The following is a 19,311-nucleotide window of genomic DNA, read 5'->3' on the forward strand; positions in this document are numbered from 1 at the left end:
TGTGGTAGGAATCTAGTATGTCTACTCCATAAAAGAGCATGTAATCCCGATACTGTTGTGCTATGACAGTGATTTGCCCAAGGCTGCTGAACGAATTTTAGGAATTAAAAATTTAAACCCATTCATAGATTTGTCATGCTTCAAAGATTGGAAATGTTACTTCTCAGAATCTGATTCTATGAGTTGTAGTTCAAAAAAGGATTTTTTTTCTCGGCTCTGTGCTAGATGCATTCAACAGCTCTTTTAAGCAGACTGTGGCCCTGTACAGACAGGCCAAAATAAAGCTGCTTCAGGTCACTTTGGAGGTATGGTGTTTCAATGATGCATGCGTCCAAAGAGTCTAGAAGCTACACCAAAGATGCATTCCAGTCCTTAGGACTGGAGCGTGGCTTTGGTGCGGCTTCTGGACTCTTAGGACGCACGCATCATTGAAACAGCATACTTGCAAAGTGACTCGAATCAGCTTTATTTTGGCCTGTCTGTATCAGGCCTGTGTGATGTGTTTTTAATGTATGACAGTGGCAATAATATAAAAATAACCTTAAAATTATTTTCCGCCCTCAGATGCTGAGTTGCTTAGAACACATGTATCATGATTTAGGATTAGTGAAAGACTTTAACATCAATCCTATCACACTGAAAAGGTGGCTGGTAAGAATTGAAATTGTTTTTTGAATGAAGCTTTAAAATATTTGTGATTTTTAAAAAAAGCTTGCATAAGTGAACATATTTTGACTCATGTACTAATGTGTTAGCCAATCAGAAAATAATCCCTTTAGTATAATACTAAATATAATATATAATAAATGCATCTTTTTTAGTATAACTGCTATGTTGGCATCACCAAGGACTAGTCTCAGAAATTTTTATAAATTCTTTCAGTGGAAATCTTAACAAACCACTCCATTGGTGGGTGTACCCAAATTACAAGAAATAGTTACAATATTTGTTTGTTTTTCAAAATTAAAGTTCTTTTTACCTAAGTTGCTTCATGGGCCATTTTGTGCTTTTCATGAATTTGCATTATTTTTTTTTTACTTTGAAATGTTTCTATCCATGAATCATGGTTTGAGCCCACAACACCATCCAAATGAGATGAAAATCATTCAGTAGTTGTATTGTGTACTGAATAAATTTCTAATTAGGAAAATAGGTCAGATCATAACTCTTAATCTTTCTATATAAACTTCAGAAGATATCAAAACTAAATAAACAGGGATTGGAGGAAACAGCTACCTCTCCCAATCTAGCAGAACACCATGAACAGATTAAAAACTCTGGATTTCCTTTATTTCTTTGGGGTTATTTCTATCACTTGGAAATTGCTGGGACATAGCAATTTTGAATGTAAAAAGCATATGCTCTGGAAATCTCCCTTTAGTAATTAGATAATTAGGAAGTGGAAGGGATCTTTTAGTGCCTTAAAGGATAGCATACTCTAGACATTCAAGACTGCCCAAATTAAGCTCCTTCGAACTTTATTTTAGCTTCCATCTATCTTATGAACATTTTTGGGGAGGGAAAAACGAAGCAACAGGACAATTTAATAATCCTTAATACATGCTTTTAAAAAGGTAATTATCCTGATTTTGAGAAACCTTCAATGCAAATCTCTTTGGCAAATCAAGCCATCCTTCTTCCTCCAGTCTCACAATTCTTCTTTGCTGATTAACTATTGTCTGAGTGGTTTTGCATGTTGAGATAACTATGAGAAATGACTGTACAGGAACTGTACAAAGACAATATTTGCATAGCAGATTCTTATAATTCTTCCATTCCCATATCACTGAAATGCAGAAGTCAGTCATTTTGACCATGTTTTGCCCTTTTATCTAAACTTGCAAAGCATTTCACAGCCAAATGATGGAGGTCACACTGATACCAAGAAGTGGAAGTGGATCTAGGCCACTTAAGAAATGAAGAAGCAGGTGCTAGTAACAGTTAGTTAGTTAGTTAGTTAGTTAGTTTAGTTAGTTGATAGCCTATTTTTCTCTCAACATGGAACCAAAACAAGACAAAGCAACAACAAAAAAACTATGAGAGGAAAACTCAACAGTGTTTTTCTGTGGTGCAAATGTATAGATCAGTTGTAATGGGTGTGTCAAGCCCAAAATTCAAAGGGCAGACATTATGGCATCAGACTATTGGTAACTGAGATTTCATGCCAAATCCTTGATTTTCTTATCAGTTTCTCCCTCTTTGTTTTTATAGCTGTGTGTTCATGACAATTACAGAAACAATCCATTCCATAACTTCCGACATTGCTTCTGTGTTACCCAGATGATGTACAGCATGATCTCACTCTGCAACCTCCAGGTGTGTCTTTCTTTTCTTTTCTTTTTATAGCCACTTTCACTCTTTCCAGCTCCCCTGTCACTAGAAAAATGGGCTTGCGTTCATCAAGCATCATGAAATCCATGGCCTCTTGCCTACAATAACATTTTTTTCCAGCCATAATAGTTGTTCATTTAGTACAGAAAGACATGGTGTAGAGCATGTCTTCCTTCATCCTTACAATTATACTGGGAAAATTACTCCAGATGTCACTCTAGTTATTAATTTGTCAAGGTTCAGGAGAGAGAATTAGAGGATAAAGATGGTCAAAATATTTCCAAGTTCAAGAGCTTCCAATGACATAGATCAGGAGCAGCTCATAAGAATTAGCAGTCCAACATGGTGCTTTCGCTGGGTGCTATAACACTTTACTGATGTCTTCACCAGTTTGAAAACAGGGTAAATAAGATCATGCATTCAATGCATAGCTGCATTATGTGTATCCTTATACTCTAGAACATAGCTGTGAGAGCTTCAATGCAGTAAGGTGTTTATACACACTATACTCTTATAGTGCTACTATTCCACTTTGACTGCTCTAGCTGCCTCCTGTTGCATTCTGGGATTTGCAGTTTTAAGGAGGGGTATTTAGAATTCTCTGCCTGAGAATTCTAAATACCCCTCCTTAAAACTGCCAATACCAGAATGCAACAGGAGGCAGCTAGACAGTCAAAGTGGAATAGTAGCACATAAGAGTAATAGTGATAAACCATGTCTCAGAAGAGGTGGAATTAACCCTTCCTCAGAGAGCTTGGAAGTTTGCTTTCAAAAGTAACTAATTGATTCTTCATTGCCAACAATGCCAAGCACATTTTTATTGCCTGGATTCAGAAGTTTCGCCATGCTTGTTATTGCTATCACTTAACCTTAATTATTTAAGGTGAGCATGGTATGTGTGTTCCGTTCCACTCTAAACATGAAAACAATGGTCCTACACTCTTCACAGTAGCAGAGGACACTGTACCTTCCATCTCTGGTAAATTTAGCACAGTCCAGGAAGTGTGGGAGGCAGCCACCCATATCTTCCTAGTGTGTTCCATTAACAGAGCAAAGGGATCCTATAGACATGCCAGAAAGTGTGAGCAACTTCCTCCCACGTTTCCTGGACCATGCAGTTCTTGAAAAATAGGAGACAGCATTTTATGCTGTGCTGAACAATATGGGATCCTTTATTTTCAAGTTTAAGTAGAACATAAAAACTGATACCTACCTATCTTATGAAACGTCTTCAGTGGCAGCTTATTGGACATGAAGCAAAATACAACCAAATCCTTAAAGTTTTTTCCTGATGAAGCCAGTGAAGCTCTGAAAGCTTCAGTGATGTATTTTCTGCATTTTGGTTGGTCAATAAAGCTATCACTCTTTGATAGATTTTGGACATTGTTATATTTTGCTGCCTATGGCCCTGAACAGACGGCACCCTCGTCACGTGCGAGAGTTGCCTAGTGGGTGGAGTGCCCACATGCCTGGCAACCCTCGCATGTGATTAGTGCGCCGCAGCTGCAGCGTGCCCACCAGACACGACACGTAACAGTGACATCACCGCACCATCTCTGGTGCTTTGTGGCATTGCAGCGGCGCTGCAAAAAGGAGCCACTTGGTTGTTGTGGCGCTCCTGCAGAGCAAAGAGAGGCACCAGGGAGGCGCCTCTTTCTAGCAGTGTGTACCCTGCCCACGTTATGTAACTGAAACTTAGCAACAGTGACTCGATGATAATGTTCCAGATAGAGTACAGATAGAAAATAAGATTTTGGTAGACCATTCTTTTTGAAAAATAGCATTGTTTCTTTTTGTTTCTCAGGAAAGTAAAGAGTGTTAAAAATGTTGTTAACTTATAATATGTTGATTCCAAGTTCTGCCCCTCCCTTAATGCCATTTTCCAATGAAGATCTTTTCCACCATCTCAACTGCTATGTGCCCTTGCAGTAGCTCTTCCAGTGCAAATAAAGATCATTCCCTCCATCTTCTGTACAATAGTCCCAATTTGGCCCAAGGATGCCCTTGTGGCTCTATGTTGTTTTTTTGAGCTATCCAAATGCCAGAATACATTCAACATAAACATACAAAGAATGCCAACATAAGAAGAAAGGTTTCTTGACTTTCTCTTTCAGCCAGCTGTAATAATAATAATAATGAAATTTTATTTATATTTTCCCACCTCCCCCGATGGATCGAAGTGGGGTTACAGGCTACTAATAACAAGTACATACAATAATGTTATAAAATATGAAGATTTGTGTAGTGTGGACAAAAGTGCCTCAGTTCCTCTTACATTATCTGCTCTTTCTGAATTAGACATGCCCAGCATAGAGAAGGAAGGACGATGCTGAAGAGGTATTTCTGCCCTTGCTGAAGCTGGTGGAACGATCACTTCTGCCATTACATCCTCCTCCCCTTTACTACTAGCTGGCTACAATGTCAGAGCTATGATGATCTAGTCCTGGACCAGAGAGGCTGACAGTATAATTGAGAAGGCTCAATTACTCAGAAGTAATTCCAGTGAGGCTTACTTTGTAACCATAGTGGCTTATAAATGACAAAAACAAAGGAATCAGTGATGGTGTTGACAGATGGACTATGGGATCCATGCATCCTTTTGACATCATTGTACCATGACAAACATTGGACTGGAATTCTTTGGGTAGGCCAAGATTGTCATTTCAAGAAAATAATGGAAGACCACAAATAAACCCTGGATCATTCTTTCTCACATTTGTCTTCTGAGCTCAAATAATACATCAAATAGTGGTGAATCTATTGTTCTGCACAGTCAGATGGTAGGAAGTGGGCAGGTAAGAGTTGGAGGGAAAAGTTGTCTTTCATGCAATCTGCTTTGCCTATCTCCTCACAAAACCCATCTTACTGTCTTTTGATTATGATAGAGGATGTTGTTCTGTTGCCAGCACTGAAGTAAAATTGAACTGGCAGTACATACATGGAATAGGTACAGATGGATGGGGGCAAAGGAAAAGTTATTCGAGATCATCACACCGGGGGGGGGGGAGCTGGGAGTAAAAAGCATACTCCTGGCAAAGTCATGCAATCATGCTGAAGATTTTCAGACACATTGCACTTATCCAGGACTTAACCCGTGAAGATCTAGGAATGCTCCAGCAACAAACGACTCACGGGGAAGTCCCAGGAATGGTTTGTTGCTGGAACATTCCTACGTCTTCATGGGTTAAGTCCTGAATAAGCATGATACTGTCTGAAAATCTTCAGCGCAATTGTGCAACTTTGCCAGGAGTATGACTTATTCTTTCCCAATTTCCCCCCATCTGATAATCTCCCCTGTCCTTTTGTCTTAGGTACCAACATGTCTTCAACTGGCCCTGGTATAAAATGCCCGAATAATGCTTTCTTCACATTAATAATACAAGCCCTGGCTCAGTGTCTTACAAACTGAAAGGGGGGGGGGGAGAGGTTGCTTTAAATAAAACCACTCCATTATCATGTGAAATCCAGCTTCTCTTTTTCATCCTGTTGTCAGTTATACATCAGAGGTAGACTGGAATAACTTGCTGCCAAAAGAAAGAAAAGGGAGAAGAGAAGAGAAAAGAAGAGAAAGTGGCATCTTCACTTGCCTACAGTAGACATAGTTATTAAACAAATTACTGAATTCTAATTATAACCCACTTTTCCAAAACATGAATGTGTTTTTCCTGAAATACAAATATTGTTTGGAACTATAATTCTGCCTTTTTTTCTCCCCTTCTTACTTAGGTAAAGATTTCCCAAATGGATATTTTAATATTAATGACTGCATCCATTTGTCATGATCTAGATCATCCAGGATATAACAACACGTATGTATCCCTAGTACAGAGAATGATTAGATGTATACATTCCATTTGGACCCAGATTTTGAACCCAGATTTTTGAAGGATTTAAAAACTGAAATAATTTGAGTTTTGTTACAGTTTAAACAACTGACAGCATCTGAAAATTTGTTATAAACTTTGCAATTGCCCTCACATATGGTTTAGTAGAAGGCTCAGATGGAGAGGATGGAGCATGATGACAGTAACATAACAAACAGTTTAGCTTTTTAAGGCCACAGAGGATGTGCACCAATTGATGAGAAATGGGAAGTGCAAAACCTAAATTATTCTCCATGGTTTCTGTGGTTCACACAAATGGGGTTATCTGCACTTATGCAGTTCATCATTTGTAATCTAGAGCTCTTATGCAAGCATTTTGGCAGTAACTGCAAAAGCCTCCCCATCCATCCTCTTTAGTAATTTATTCTGTAACTTGTTACTTTTTAGTCCCTTTTGGAGGGAGGGTCTATTCTAAACAGCAAGATTTTTTTTTAAAGCCACTACCAGATGTTCCAAAACTACATTTTATGCTTCCTTCCATGGAGGGAAGAATATAACCCCATTACCAGTCAATATTACTTGTAAAAATATGTCATTTTTGTAGTTAAAATTATGTCCATGTTGTCTCCAAGTGTGGTATTGCTTGCCCTCACAGTATAAATGAGCATGACCCCTTGAGACAGCTTCTACATCCCCTTTTATTTCTTTGCTTGACATTAGGTACCAGATTAATGCACGAACCGAGCTTGCTGTGCGCTACAATGACATTTCTCCACTCGAGAACCATCACTGTGCAGTGGCTTTCCAGATCCTGACACAGCCAGAATGTAACATTTTCTCCAGTGTTGATAAGGAACAGTTCAAACGGATAAGGCAGGTATGGGTTAGTGGCAAACTTTCCTTTCATATTCATTCCATGTCTCATATAACTATAGCCCAGGAGTATAAAGCATGTTCACAAGTTTTATCATCTTCAGGAAGAAAGGGTATCCCAACATGGTGAGACACCCTACTGAATAAATTGTCAGTAGCCACAGGATTCTTCACACCAACACGAGAGCAAAAAGGCTAGCGAAGCAATAGGAAAATGCATTTTGTGCAGAAACAGAAACAAAAAAAAAAGCCCACAAAACTCCTGGCCTTTTTTAAACACAAGACTGTTGCAAAAATATCACTTTATGGGGGAAGAAACATCTGAAAATTTTCATTTTTACATGTTAGAATGAAAGCAGCGAAGATTTACATAAAATGATTTTATTACTTGACACTGTTTCACATTTGTCAGATAGAAAATGGGATGTACATTTTTAATAACAACAAAAATAACAATAATATTTACTACAGAGAAGAAAACTTGAGACAATTTTCTCCTCTGTGGCTAACAGTAGTTCTAGAGTGGGAATAACTGTATCAGTACAATGGTTGAGTTGGGAGGAATCCTTGTCTCTTGAAGCATGGTCTCAATTTCTCCCACACCCCCATGGACCCTCAGAAAGAAAGAGATTTCCACAGAAAACTCCAAACACAAAGTTTCAGCCTAATGTGCAGGTTGGCCTTGATCACAGTTTTTTCCCCTCTCATCCCCAGAATCAATCTCTCCTTGCCACCAAGGAAGGTTGGGGCTTTTGTGCAAAACTGTTGAACGGTTGAATTGTTAGAGAAGAGTGATAGATGTGAAATAGCCATATGTTTTTTTTAACAGCATACATATTTCACCATGTTTATTTTTCAAAGGGAATAATTACATTAATCCTAGCAACAGACATGGCAAGGCATGCTGAAATATTGGACTCCTTCAAAGAAATACTGGATAACTTTGACTACTCAAATGAAGAGCATGTGACCCGGGTAAGACAATTTTATTTTGGTGTTTTAGCACATTATGGCAGAGAAGTTGGGGGAAGGAGCTACAGGACAAGAGCTATCCATTTTCCACCTCACTTCTGTATGTTTTCTCTTGGAGAAGCTGAGGGATGTGGCTGTTACAGACATGTCCTTTCTGTTTAAAATGGCCATCAAATGTGTTGTTTGAAGTGCCAGCCCACCTCTATTTTTAAATTTAAGCCTACATGGATTACTCCATCCCACTGGCTGCATTTGGAAACTGATAGTGAGGTTACAATATAGTCCTGGACCAGTTGATTTGACTCAATGAGCATATAGAAACTAAGCTCCTGCACTTTTCAGCAAATGGAATAACAGCAATCCAAAATGGGGGAGGGACAAGACCACCTACTATATTTTCCGGCGTATAAGACGACTCCCAACTTTTCCAGTTAAAATATAGAGTTTGGGATATACTCACAGTATAAGACTACCCCTCTTCCAACGCACACCAAATAAAAATTAAAAAAATATCAGAATTGATTTCAATATGGTAATTTTAATTCAAATGTTTATGACATGCAGGTACTTAGCAGGAAAACCTGTTGTATACAAAGCCTGCTTGGATTGGATTGTATACAAAGCCCACAGATGCTCCAATCTGGCTCGGTAGTTTCAGCACCCACCCTATAAGAAGAAACCCGGTGTATAAGACGACCTCTGACTTTTGAGAAAATTTTCCTGGGTTAAAAAGTAGTCTTATACACCAGAAAATACAGTAATCCTTTTCATGACACCAGCCACCAACTTGTCCTCATCTTTACTTTAGTATTCACAGTTCTTTGAGCAGAAGATCTTGCCTAAGAAGGCAAGGAAAAGGCAGCAACTTAGTGTGTATTCCAGAAGGTTAATTCTATGGGTGCTTTCTGATGAACAACTGCCACTTAGTGCTATCAATCAAAAGGAGCCTCCAGACAGGACAAATGTGTTGGTATGCTGCAGGATTTGTTGCTGTAGTTTTGGGGGCTTTTTAAAATATCTCTCTTGCCCCAGACTATTTTTTGTCAATTCCTGAGCTCTCTGTATCTGCCTTTAAGTCGTTTGTTGATTTACAGCAGCCCCATGAATTTCGTAGGATTTTCTTAGGCAAGGAATACTCAAAAATACTCTTTCTCTGAAGATGCCAGCCACAGATGCTGGTGAAATGTCAGGAATAAACTCTTATAGAACATGGCCACATAGCCCGAAAAACCCACAAAAAACTCAAAGGTGGCTTTGCCGGTTCCGTCCTCTGAAATATAGCCTCCAGCGCCTCATATTTGTTGGTGGTTTCCCCAAAAAAGTGCTATCCAGAGCTGACCCTGCTTAGCTTCCAACATCAGACCAGACCTTGTGCCTTTAGAGTATTTAGGATATTTAGCTATTCTAGAGCTGAAAGATTTTATTTCTGTTCTCAAGTGGGTTTCTTTTATATTCAGAGACATATTAGAATTTTTAAGGATTTAAAAGGATTTTAAGTCACTTGAAATTTTTTTTCAAATATTTTACAGTTTCAAGTGAAGGGAAAGTATTTCAAGTTGTTTACATTTTTAAAAACTTATTGTGCTATAGTACAAAAATGTCATTCACTTTTGTTGCCAAATTGCATCTGTTATGCACTTTGAGAGGCAGGGTCACAGAGGAGAAAATTTGCCCTTTAAACTATATGACCACCTCAGAAAATTACATACTATTTTTTTTTAATGAAGATCCAATGAAGATCCAAAAAATGCTACTAACAGTCCCCAAAAGAGTGGATTTGGATACAACAACCAACAAAACCTGGTAAAACCCAAGAAGTTACACTGCAAGAATTCATGTTCTTTAGATCCACCTGGAAGAGCTCATAGTCAGAGGTATTCTGGCTTTCCCTGCTTAACAGACTTTGGGCCCATACAGACAGGCCAAAATAAAGCTCCTTCGGGTCACTTTGGAGGTATGCTGTTTAAGTGATGCATGCGTCCTAAGAGGCCGGAAGCTGTGCCAAAGCCACGCTCCAAAGTGACCCGAAGCAGCTTTATTTTGGCCTGTCTGTATGGGGCCATTGTGTTGTGAGACAAAAGATGGAAGAAGCTGTGGAAAACACAGGATGGTTACAAATCTGAGAATACAGTAGATGACTGTACAATAGGGTTTTCATTTAAAATGAAAGTCATTTTATCAACAGCAACATTACTTCCTCAGGTTTTTTTTCTTTGCTAGCTGCATGTAAATTAATGCAGGATTTAGCCACTTGTATTTTCAAAGTGTCTTTAAAACATGATGGTTTTCTCTGCTTAATGAACTCCAGATTCTTATATCTCACAGATTCTAAAATGACATTTTTTTATTCTACCCATTCAACTCTGCTATTTAAGGGTCAGGGGAGCAGGCTAACTTCAGTTTTCATAAGGCCCAGCCTTCTTCTTCTTATTATTATTATTATTATTATTATTATTATTATTAAGCTTTAATTATATAGCGCTGTAAATTTACACAGCACTGTACATACAATCCTTTGATTAGACGGTTCCCTGTCCTCAGGCTTACAATCTAAGAAGACAAAACATAAAAGGAGAAGGGAATGGTTGTGGGGAAGGGGATCAGGTTCTGGAGTTCATCTTTCTCTCTGAGGCCTGGACCAAGGCAGATGGACTGGAGGGAAGGATCTATATCTTAAGGATAGGCCCGATGGCATTGGGCCTGCCATTTCACTCCCTCCAGGCTGGATGGCTTCACCTTCCCCATCTCTGCATGATGGTGGATGGAGGGGTGGGATCCTCTTTCAGGGAAGGCTGATGGAGTTGGCATACCCTTCTCCCTCTGGATGATGTTGGATGGAGGGGTGGGATCCTCTTTCAGGGAAGGCTGATGGAGTTGGCATACCCTTCTCCCTCTGGATAATGTTGGATGGAGGGGTGGGATCCTCTTTCAGGGAGGCCTGATGGGAGTTGGCATACCCTTCTCCCTCTGGATGATGGTGGATGGAGGGGTGGGATCCTCTTTTAGGGAAGGCCTGATGGAGCTGGATTCCCCTTCCGTCTCTCTGGATGATAGTGGATGGAGGGGTGGGATCCTCTTTCAGGGAAGGCCTGATGGAGTTGGCATACCCTTCTCCCTCTGGATGATGGTGGATGGAGGGGTGGGATCCTCTTTCAGGGAAGGCCTGATGGAGCTGGATTCCCTTTCCCTCTCTCTGGATGATGGTGGATGGAGGGGTGGGATCCTCTTTCAGGGAAGGCTGATGGAGTTGGCATACCCTTCTCCCTCTGGATGATGGTGGATGGAGGGGTGGGATCCTCTTTCAGGAAGGCCTGATGGAGTGGCATACCTTCTCCTTGGATGATGGTGGATGGAGGGTGGGATCCTCTTTCAGGGAAGGCTGATGGGTGGATCCCTTCCCTCTCTGGATGATGGTGGTGGGGTGGGATCCTCTTTCAGGGAAGGCCTGATGGAGCTGGATTCCCCTTCCCCCTCTCTGGTATAGAATATCCCCTTAGAAAAATCAGATGTGAGGAGAGGAATTCCTTTAAATCAGGTGTTCATGAATGGGAAATTTGGAAGTAGTAGTTTCCAGCTGGGTTCTGCCTATATAGGAACCCACAATAATGAATAGATATTTCCACCTCCATAACCCTCATTGCATTACCATTTTGAAGAATAGTGACAGGAATGAGGAGCCTCAAGGATAAGGGATGGTTATTAAAGATGAATGAAAGCTTTTGGCCTTGTTGTTTTTTTTAAAAAATTCTATGAATATGTAAACTTTCAAAGAGTACAGAAATGAGGCATGCCTAATATGTTGTTTTTGTGTGCCGGCAACCCTAAGGTGAACCTATCATGGGGTTTTCTTGACAGAATTTGTTCAGAAGGGCTTTGCCCTTGCCTTCTTCTGAAGATGAGAAAGTGTGGCTTGATCAAGGTGACCCAGTGGGTTTCCATGGCTGAGTGGGGATTCAAACCCTGCTCTTCCAGTGTCCCAGTCCAACACTCCAACCACTACACCATTGCTCTCCAGGCCTAATATCTTAAAATGGTGCAGATATAATGGAGAGCAAGGTAAACATATAAGATGGCTAATTATACTCATTTAGCTTCAGAAATTTGCTGTAGGCAAAGTGGTTTCTATGTGGAGAAAAAAGATTATCTTCTCATAGGGATGTCCCAGTTGCAATAGAAAGTGGTTGTTGATGGACCATGGCTCATTATGAGAGCCTATGCCCTATGATGTACATATAGAAAGTCTCTGATTCAGTCTCTGTCAGTTTCAGCTGAAAAGAACAGGCAACAAGTGATGGCAATGACCTTGCTAGAAACATTAGAAATTGCATTCAGACAAACAACATATTGTACAGCATCTTCCTGTGTTGACAGGAATCATGAACCAGTTCGAGCCCATATGGGATTCTAGAAAAAAGCAATTTTAGTACAGGCTATATTTCAGAGAGCCATGAGTCTGCTATTGATTCCCAACAACTTTCATCACTGTCACTCCACTGTAAAATGGAGTAAAAATACAGATGAATACCATAGATACTTTCCAGTGTTGTAAAATGCATTTTCATCTTTCAGTTGAAGATGGTACTAATCAAATGCTGTGATATCTCCAATGAAGTTCGCCCAATGGAAGTGGCAGAGCCATGGGTAGATTGCTTATTAGAGGAGTATTTTATGCAGGTAAGAGTACCTCCAGATATATTAGTCTAACAGTTCATATTTCAGTACAACAGCTCAAAGCCATCTAGAATAATATCTGAGGTGTACCAAAAAGAAAGGAAGTTCCTTTGTAGAGCCATGGTTATGTGACATTCTGATTATGTGCTCCAAATAAAAGTGACTGTAACTGACTGTAATTTGTAACCTGAAAAGACAACCATAGACTAGAAATAGAAATGTCTTGGGATGACTGCTCATTTTCCCTAACCAGGCTGGTTTTTGCATGGTAACTCAGCATGCAATAGTTCTGAAACTAAGGGGAGAACAGGATCTATGGTTGGAGAAAACAAGCAGCAGGAATGAGTCAAGTCTGTCTCTGTGGATGACTTTGAAATATTCATACAACAACTTTGGGTTGTTTTTGTTGTTTTAGGGAAAGAAAAGAAAAGTCTGATTTTCAAAAATCTCACTAGCACTGAAAAAGGCACCTTGAAGGGGGAAAGACCATAGTGATCATTTCTTACTGGATTTCCATTGGAAAATGAGAGCATTTGGGGAAAAATAGAGTAGAAGCCATCTGGCCCATCCATATGCTAACAAAAATGTGCATCTCCAGGTTGTGGCAGACAGTTGGCACTACACCAGCTAGAACTTGGTTGCAATAGGAAACATTTTGAAAAAGCAGCTCTGTTATTTCTTATTAATGTGTTCCCAGTGCTAGAAAATCACATTGACCAACAACATTCATTTTTTTTAAACACACGCACACACACACACACACACACACACACACACACAAGAAATTCACTGTGCAAGACAAGGCAAATGGAGCAGCTCATTGCTGAGACTGTCCATCATTCATTTAGTTGGCATATTTCCCTCTCTCAAGGCAGAATTGTTTGCTATAACATTATGTACAAGTTGGAATGGAGAGTGGAACACGCTTGAGCTAATCACTTTTGTTGTGAAGAAAAAGTGATGGCCAGACATTAAAAGTTTAACATGTCCCTGATCTGGATTAAGGCCTCTGTCAGTTTCCTGACAAAAATCCTCCCCTTTCCATCTGATCTTTGTCCCTAAATGTGACCTTTACAAGCACACTGGACAAATAGCAACTGGGGGAGGTGTGATTTCCAGTGGGGAAGCAACATGGAGATAAATAGGTTAGTATACAGCACATACCCCTTGCCACAGTTTTAGACCAGATAAGAGCCCCACAGGGATGCTTTGGATGAGGAGAGGAAATGGCCAGTGTTTAGCTTGGATTTTTAAAGCATGCTTTACAGTAACATGTCCTCTTGAATCTCAGTGAAATCAGTGGGATTTGTTGAAGTGTAAAAATGGCCTAATTGCCTGGAAGGTACCAGGTCTTGTCTAATCTTGGAAGCTAAGCAGTTTCAGCCCTGGTCAGTACTTGGATGGGAGACGGCCAATGAATAGCATAGGCTATATTTCAGAGGAAGGAACTGGCAAAACCATCTCTGAATATCTCTTGCCTAAGACAACCCTATGAAAAAAATCATGGGGTTCCTATGCCCTGACTCGGACCAGCTTTATTTTGGCTATCTGTAACAGGCCTATAAATCAACAGGCAGTTTGGAGGCACATACATATATGCTTATGCATAAACATGGCTGGAATTAGACTGTAAACTTTGGCAGTGACATTTTGTATCAGAATTCCAGAGATGTGGATTCACAAGTATTCCTTCATAGCCACTGTTACCTTACTCAAGCTGCTGATGCTGTCACCAGGTAAAAGATCTCTTATGAGCACTGGCAATGGCAGATTTCTCCCAAGATAGAGTGTTCTGTTGTTTTTATGTGGAAAGTGGTAGACGTAGGAGGCAAGTCTGGGGTATGTAAAAACATTGCAGCCAGGCAGTACATGGGGGAGAGGCTAAGGAAGTTTCAACTTTGGGACTCATGAGCAGAAGGAAGAAAATGCAGTGCTTAATTATAGGAGGAAAAAATGATGCTGATGCTCAGGAAATGCCACCATCCAATTTGGAAGTTTTTCTAGATTTCCTGATGCTTGTGGACTTCAGAGCATAGGAAGCTGCCCAGTGGGAGCATGTACTTGAAATAAACTATCCAGTTATCCCCATGGTTGTATCGTCTTCTCTAGAAAGCTGACATAAAATGTTCAACTTTGGCCCAAAACAGACGGGCTGAAAGCACCATGCCAGCGCCGAAATTAGGGTTCCAGAGCGCGTGGCAACTGCACGCTTTGGAATCCTAATACATATGGATGGCACCATCTTTATGTGGCGCCGTCCATATGCGACATGCGTGCATGACACTAGCGCAGCACCACGTTAGCACTTCCAAGTGCTGTGACATCGTCCCAGAGCGCCAAAAAGAACCCAGTTTTTCTGCGTTCTTTTTGGTCTGGCGGGATGCCATGCAGTTTGGATTCCCTCCGGGGGGAAACTGGGCACCTCCAGCCCGTCCTTTGGGGCAGTCTGGATTGCCCCATAGGCAAGTTTATAATGAATGTCAGGATTTTAACTCTTTTTACAGAATTTGTGTTTCTTGCTAGAGCAGAATATCTCCTTCCTCTCTTTCCTTCCCCAGCACAACACAGATGCACCCTACCATCCTCCCTGCCTTAATTTATGCTCTTTGGAGGCCCTGTTGTGTGTTCTACCACCAAAAGAGACTTAGTGGTAGGAAAGGGGAAATTATAAAATTTCCTCCCTAGGAAGATGAGAGTGGTTCCATCTCTTCAGAGTTTGGACAGTAAAAAGATTTTGGTATTGCTTTTATTATGTTATTAATATGGTAATATGATTGATCCTTTTCTCTTTCATTATAACTCAGTTGTTAATGTGCTTATTCTTCTGAATTTGTTTAAATGTTCTGTGTGTGAAACAAAAGATGGGTTACAAATATTTCAAAGAAAAAATAAATTAACTTATACTATGGAGATTAGAGCACAGCTAAAAAAGCAACTTGCCACTGCTGATTTCAATTCAAATTCAGGATACATCCGGATTTTGTCACAAGCATTTTGAAAAGAACTCAGCTGGCCTCTTTTCAAAACCAGGAAGCTCCTGACTTTGCAAATCAGCTGGTTGAGCTCGGATTCTAGCCAGAAGTTACCTGGGCTGCACCCAGCTGGCAGCATTGGCAGCAAAAAATGCATGCGATAAAATCCAGATGTATCCCGAATTCAAATTGAAATCAGCAGTGGTAAGTCACCTTTTTAAGCTGTGCACTAATCTCCTTTGAATGAACAAATGAATGAATGAATGGCTTACATTTATAATGACACACTACTACATTATCCTAGAGTGACCGGGAAAAGTCTGAAGGGCTTCCAGTGGCACCTTTCATGGATCGAGACAAAGTGACCAAACCTACAGCACAGATTGGCTTCTTAAAATTTGTTCTTATTCCAATGTTTCAAACTGTAACAAAGGTAAGGTCAAAATAAATCACTTAGTCAAGAACCCTTTGATCAATTTAAAAATTGCCCCCATTGAAATGTGTAACATACCTTTTCAAAAAGTTATTTTCTTAAATGAAAGCATTTATAAAATGGAAGTGGCAGGTGCTATCATAGATAAAGCACACATATCTCACTCCCTTATATAAATATTATATATATACATTATATTTTGTACATAGGAACGAGTGACTGTTCTAAAGTGGTCCCTGCTTTAATTTATCCATATCTTTCAGTATCTAAAATCATTTTTCTTCAAAAGCTGCAATTTTGCGCTTATTCACAGTCCAGTCCTCCGTATTTGTCTCTCTGTGTGTCTTCAAGTCATCTATTGATTTATGGCAATCCCAGGAACTTCAGAGGGTTTTCTTAGGCAAGGAATACATATTTACCTGGGAATAAATTTAATTAATTTCAACAAAGGTTAGGACTTTATCACATGAGTCAGTAAACTGCAATAACAGCTGGTTAGGAGCATTTGTTGCTGGGACTTATCACACAATATAACCTCTTTTCTTTTGTTTTCTTGGTGGGAGACCATTTAGCCACCTTATCTTTTCATTCATGCAGAACCTCCATGAATGACCTCCTTTCTTGTTTCTGTAGCAATTCTGCATTAATCCTAATTTTGGGTGGTTTGTGGGCAAGCTTTAAGTATTGTTTGCCCTTGCCTGTCAGTGATCAGGAATGAAGGAGTTTCTGACTTGAGTGGATGAGATTAATCACTGGTACATTCATCTTTTTCATCTGACAGCATTTAGTTTACCCTAAATCAGGAAGTCTTCCCCCCAGGGGGGGGGAAAGCCTTTCTAAAGGTGCAAGTCCTTTTAAATTATATTTCTTTGGGAGGAAGGGTGTTCCTAACTAGACACACACTGGGCAGTACTGAGTGGTACTGGGTGGGCACTGCCAAATGCTGCATGTCATAAGGTATTAATGTGAACAAAGGCTATAATGACTGAAAGATTACAAAGATTATGAAGGTGCAGTAAAAAGAGAGTAGTCCCAATTGCAAAGCACTTTTGAAAAGAACACTATTTTGGCAGGAGAACAGTCTGGCGTGATAGATGAGTTTATCACATTGGCTTTGTTCCCACAATAGATGCACGATATAACTTTCAGAAAGTGGATCTTATCGCATTTCCTCGTTGCCGGGAAGTAAGTAGCCCATTTGCAACCCAGGCTTCTCCAGGCTCCTCCTGCATCTTTTCAAGAATGGGATTTTCCCATTCTTAAAAAGATGCAGCAGAAGCCTGGATTGCAAATGGGCTTCATACTGGCAATGGGAAAATGCAATAAGCTCCACCTTCTTAAAGTTACTGTATATACTCATGTATAATTCTAGAAATTTAGGTCAAAAAAATGACCCAAAAACCCTGAGCCAACTTATCCATGGGTCAATGTATGTAGAGTATCTTAACTCTTATTTAAAATAAGAAACTATCCCCTGGTGAAAAGCAGGAATATAATCTGTCCTGGAATCACTCACCCTCTCTACTCTCTCATCCATCCAGCCTTAAGACTCAGCACATAGAGTTATGTCTGCTGGAATTTTGTAAATTCTTTGACATTGTTTTACTTTGCTACATCCTTTAGATCCTTTGCTATATGCTCCTAAGTTTTACCCTCGACTTATCAATGGGTCATAACAAAATCCATAATTTTGACCCCAAAACTTGCCCTCAACTTATACATGAGGTCGACTTATACTCGAGTATATACGGTACATCGCGTGTCTATCATGGGAACAAAGCCAAAGCGATAAACTCCAAAGTCCTAATTCTCAAGTAAATATGTCATGATTTTGATTTGTTAATTGACTGACTGACTGAATAAAGTTTATGCAATTTATTGGCACTCTGCCAGCCCCAGTAAATTTCTAACATTCTAAAATGCCTCCTAAAGTAGAAAGGAATGAACTCATTTTTATTTTAATAACCAGACATTATATTCCCCACCCACCCACTCATTGTCTTAATCAATGTACCAGGTTGGTTTTTTTAAAGATAGGAGGTTTACTTTATACTTCTTACTTTATTTTAGCTTTTCCCAGAGGTTGAAGAAGTTATGCTCCAACCCCTTTGGGAATCCAGGGACCGTTATGAGGAGCTGAAGCAAATAGACGATGCTATGACAAAAGAGGTAAGATGGGTTCCTTCTCTCGCCTTATGTCATACCATGATTACATTTTCATGACCTTTTACTGGATGCTTCCAGCTTCCTTGCATTTCTAGACTGAGCTAAAGTTTTTCAGATGACATTTTCTGTTTGTATCCTGTCTCTTTTCTTTCACCAAGAAAAATAAGAATATTTCTCCAAATCCTGCCAGCCAACCACACCCTGCAATATTGTTACATCTGGAGCATAGTGGAGGGTGCAAAATGGTGGATAGTCTGCCAGTGCGCTTTCTGCTGCCATTTGCAAAGCCAGCAGGAACAGCAGCACAAAATTAACAATAGCAACAACAAAGCTATTGAGGGGAAAAAGAAAGGAAACTAATACTGCCAGTTCTAATAGCAATAGCAAGTTAGCAGTTCTAATGATGAGCACAGCCCTCATCACAGAAATCCTGTGAATGATTTGTTCCTGGAGCATTCCTGGTTCTTCCCAGGATAAGTCCGTTCTATGCGCAATGTATATGAAAATCTTTGCCACAATTCTATCCCTGGAAAATGTCTGTTTATACCCCCAATTTTCCCCATGTGATAAAGGGGGAGTTTGAATGTCCGCCTGTTCCCCAGAGATGACTTACCAAAACTGGGGACTCTGGGCTGCACTCTGAGATTTGGTAACCCTAGTCCAACTCCTTTCACTTTAAACCAAGTAAACCCTTGGGATGTCTTAAATGAAAAGTTACAGTGCCTAAGACCTGAGCTTTATGTTGTGAAACAAAACAAAATAAAGACTTATGGGAATACTCCATGTTCCTTTCCAGCAGGTTAAAAATGATTGTAGATGTCTGCTGAAGCTTTCTTAAATTCCAGTTTGAAATTACATAACAATTGGAAATCTGATTTTAAAAAAACAGAGTACTGTGATTATATTATATATTTATTTATATCCCACCTTTTATCCAAAGATCTCAGGAAAGCTTATAAGAAAATCAACTTAAAACAATAATTACAAATGTTTAAAAGATTGAAAATATATTATTATTATTATTATTATTATTATTATTATTATTATTATTATTATTATTATTATTATT

The 19,311-nt window shown here is 39.7% G+C and overlaps 1 protein-coding gene across 1 annotated transcript in view; it reads left to right on the top strand.

Moving 5' to 3' along the window:
* The window catches only part of PDE9A (phosphodiesterase 9A), a 205,612-nt gene that overhangs the window by 177,950 nt on the left and 8,351 nt on the right, over nt 1-19,311 (top strand). Inside the window, exons 10-17 of the mRNA XM_042459712.1 lie at nt 565-651; nt 2,212-2,316; nt 6,058-6,140; nt 6,876-7,032; nt 7,890-8,003; nt 12,570-12,674; nt 15,948-16,076; nt 18,147-18,245. Of these exons, the coding sequence (XP_042315646.1) occupies nt 565-651; nt 2,212-2,316; nt 6,058-6,140; nt 6,876-7,032; nt 7,890-8,003; nt 12,570-12,674; nt 15,948-16,076; nt 18,147-18,245 (879 nt within the window). The remainder of the gene's footprint in view (nt 1-564; nt 652-2,211; nt 2,317-6,057; nt 6,141-6,875; nt 7,033-7,889; nt 8,004-12,569; nt 12,675-15,947; nt 16,077-18,146; nt 18,246-19,311) is intronic.

This window comes from Sceloporus undulatus, chromosome 3 (genome assembly GCF_019175285.1).
Source record: "Sceloporus undulatus isolate JIND9_A2432 ecotype Alabama chromosome 3, SceUnd_v1.1, whole genome shotgun sequence".
Lineage (NCBI taxonomy): Eukaryota > Metazoa > Chordata > Lepidosauria > Squamata > Phrynosomatidae > Sceloporus > Sceloporus undulatus.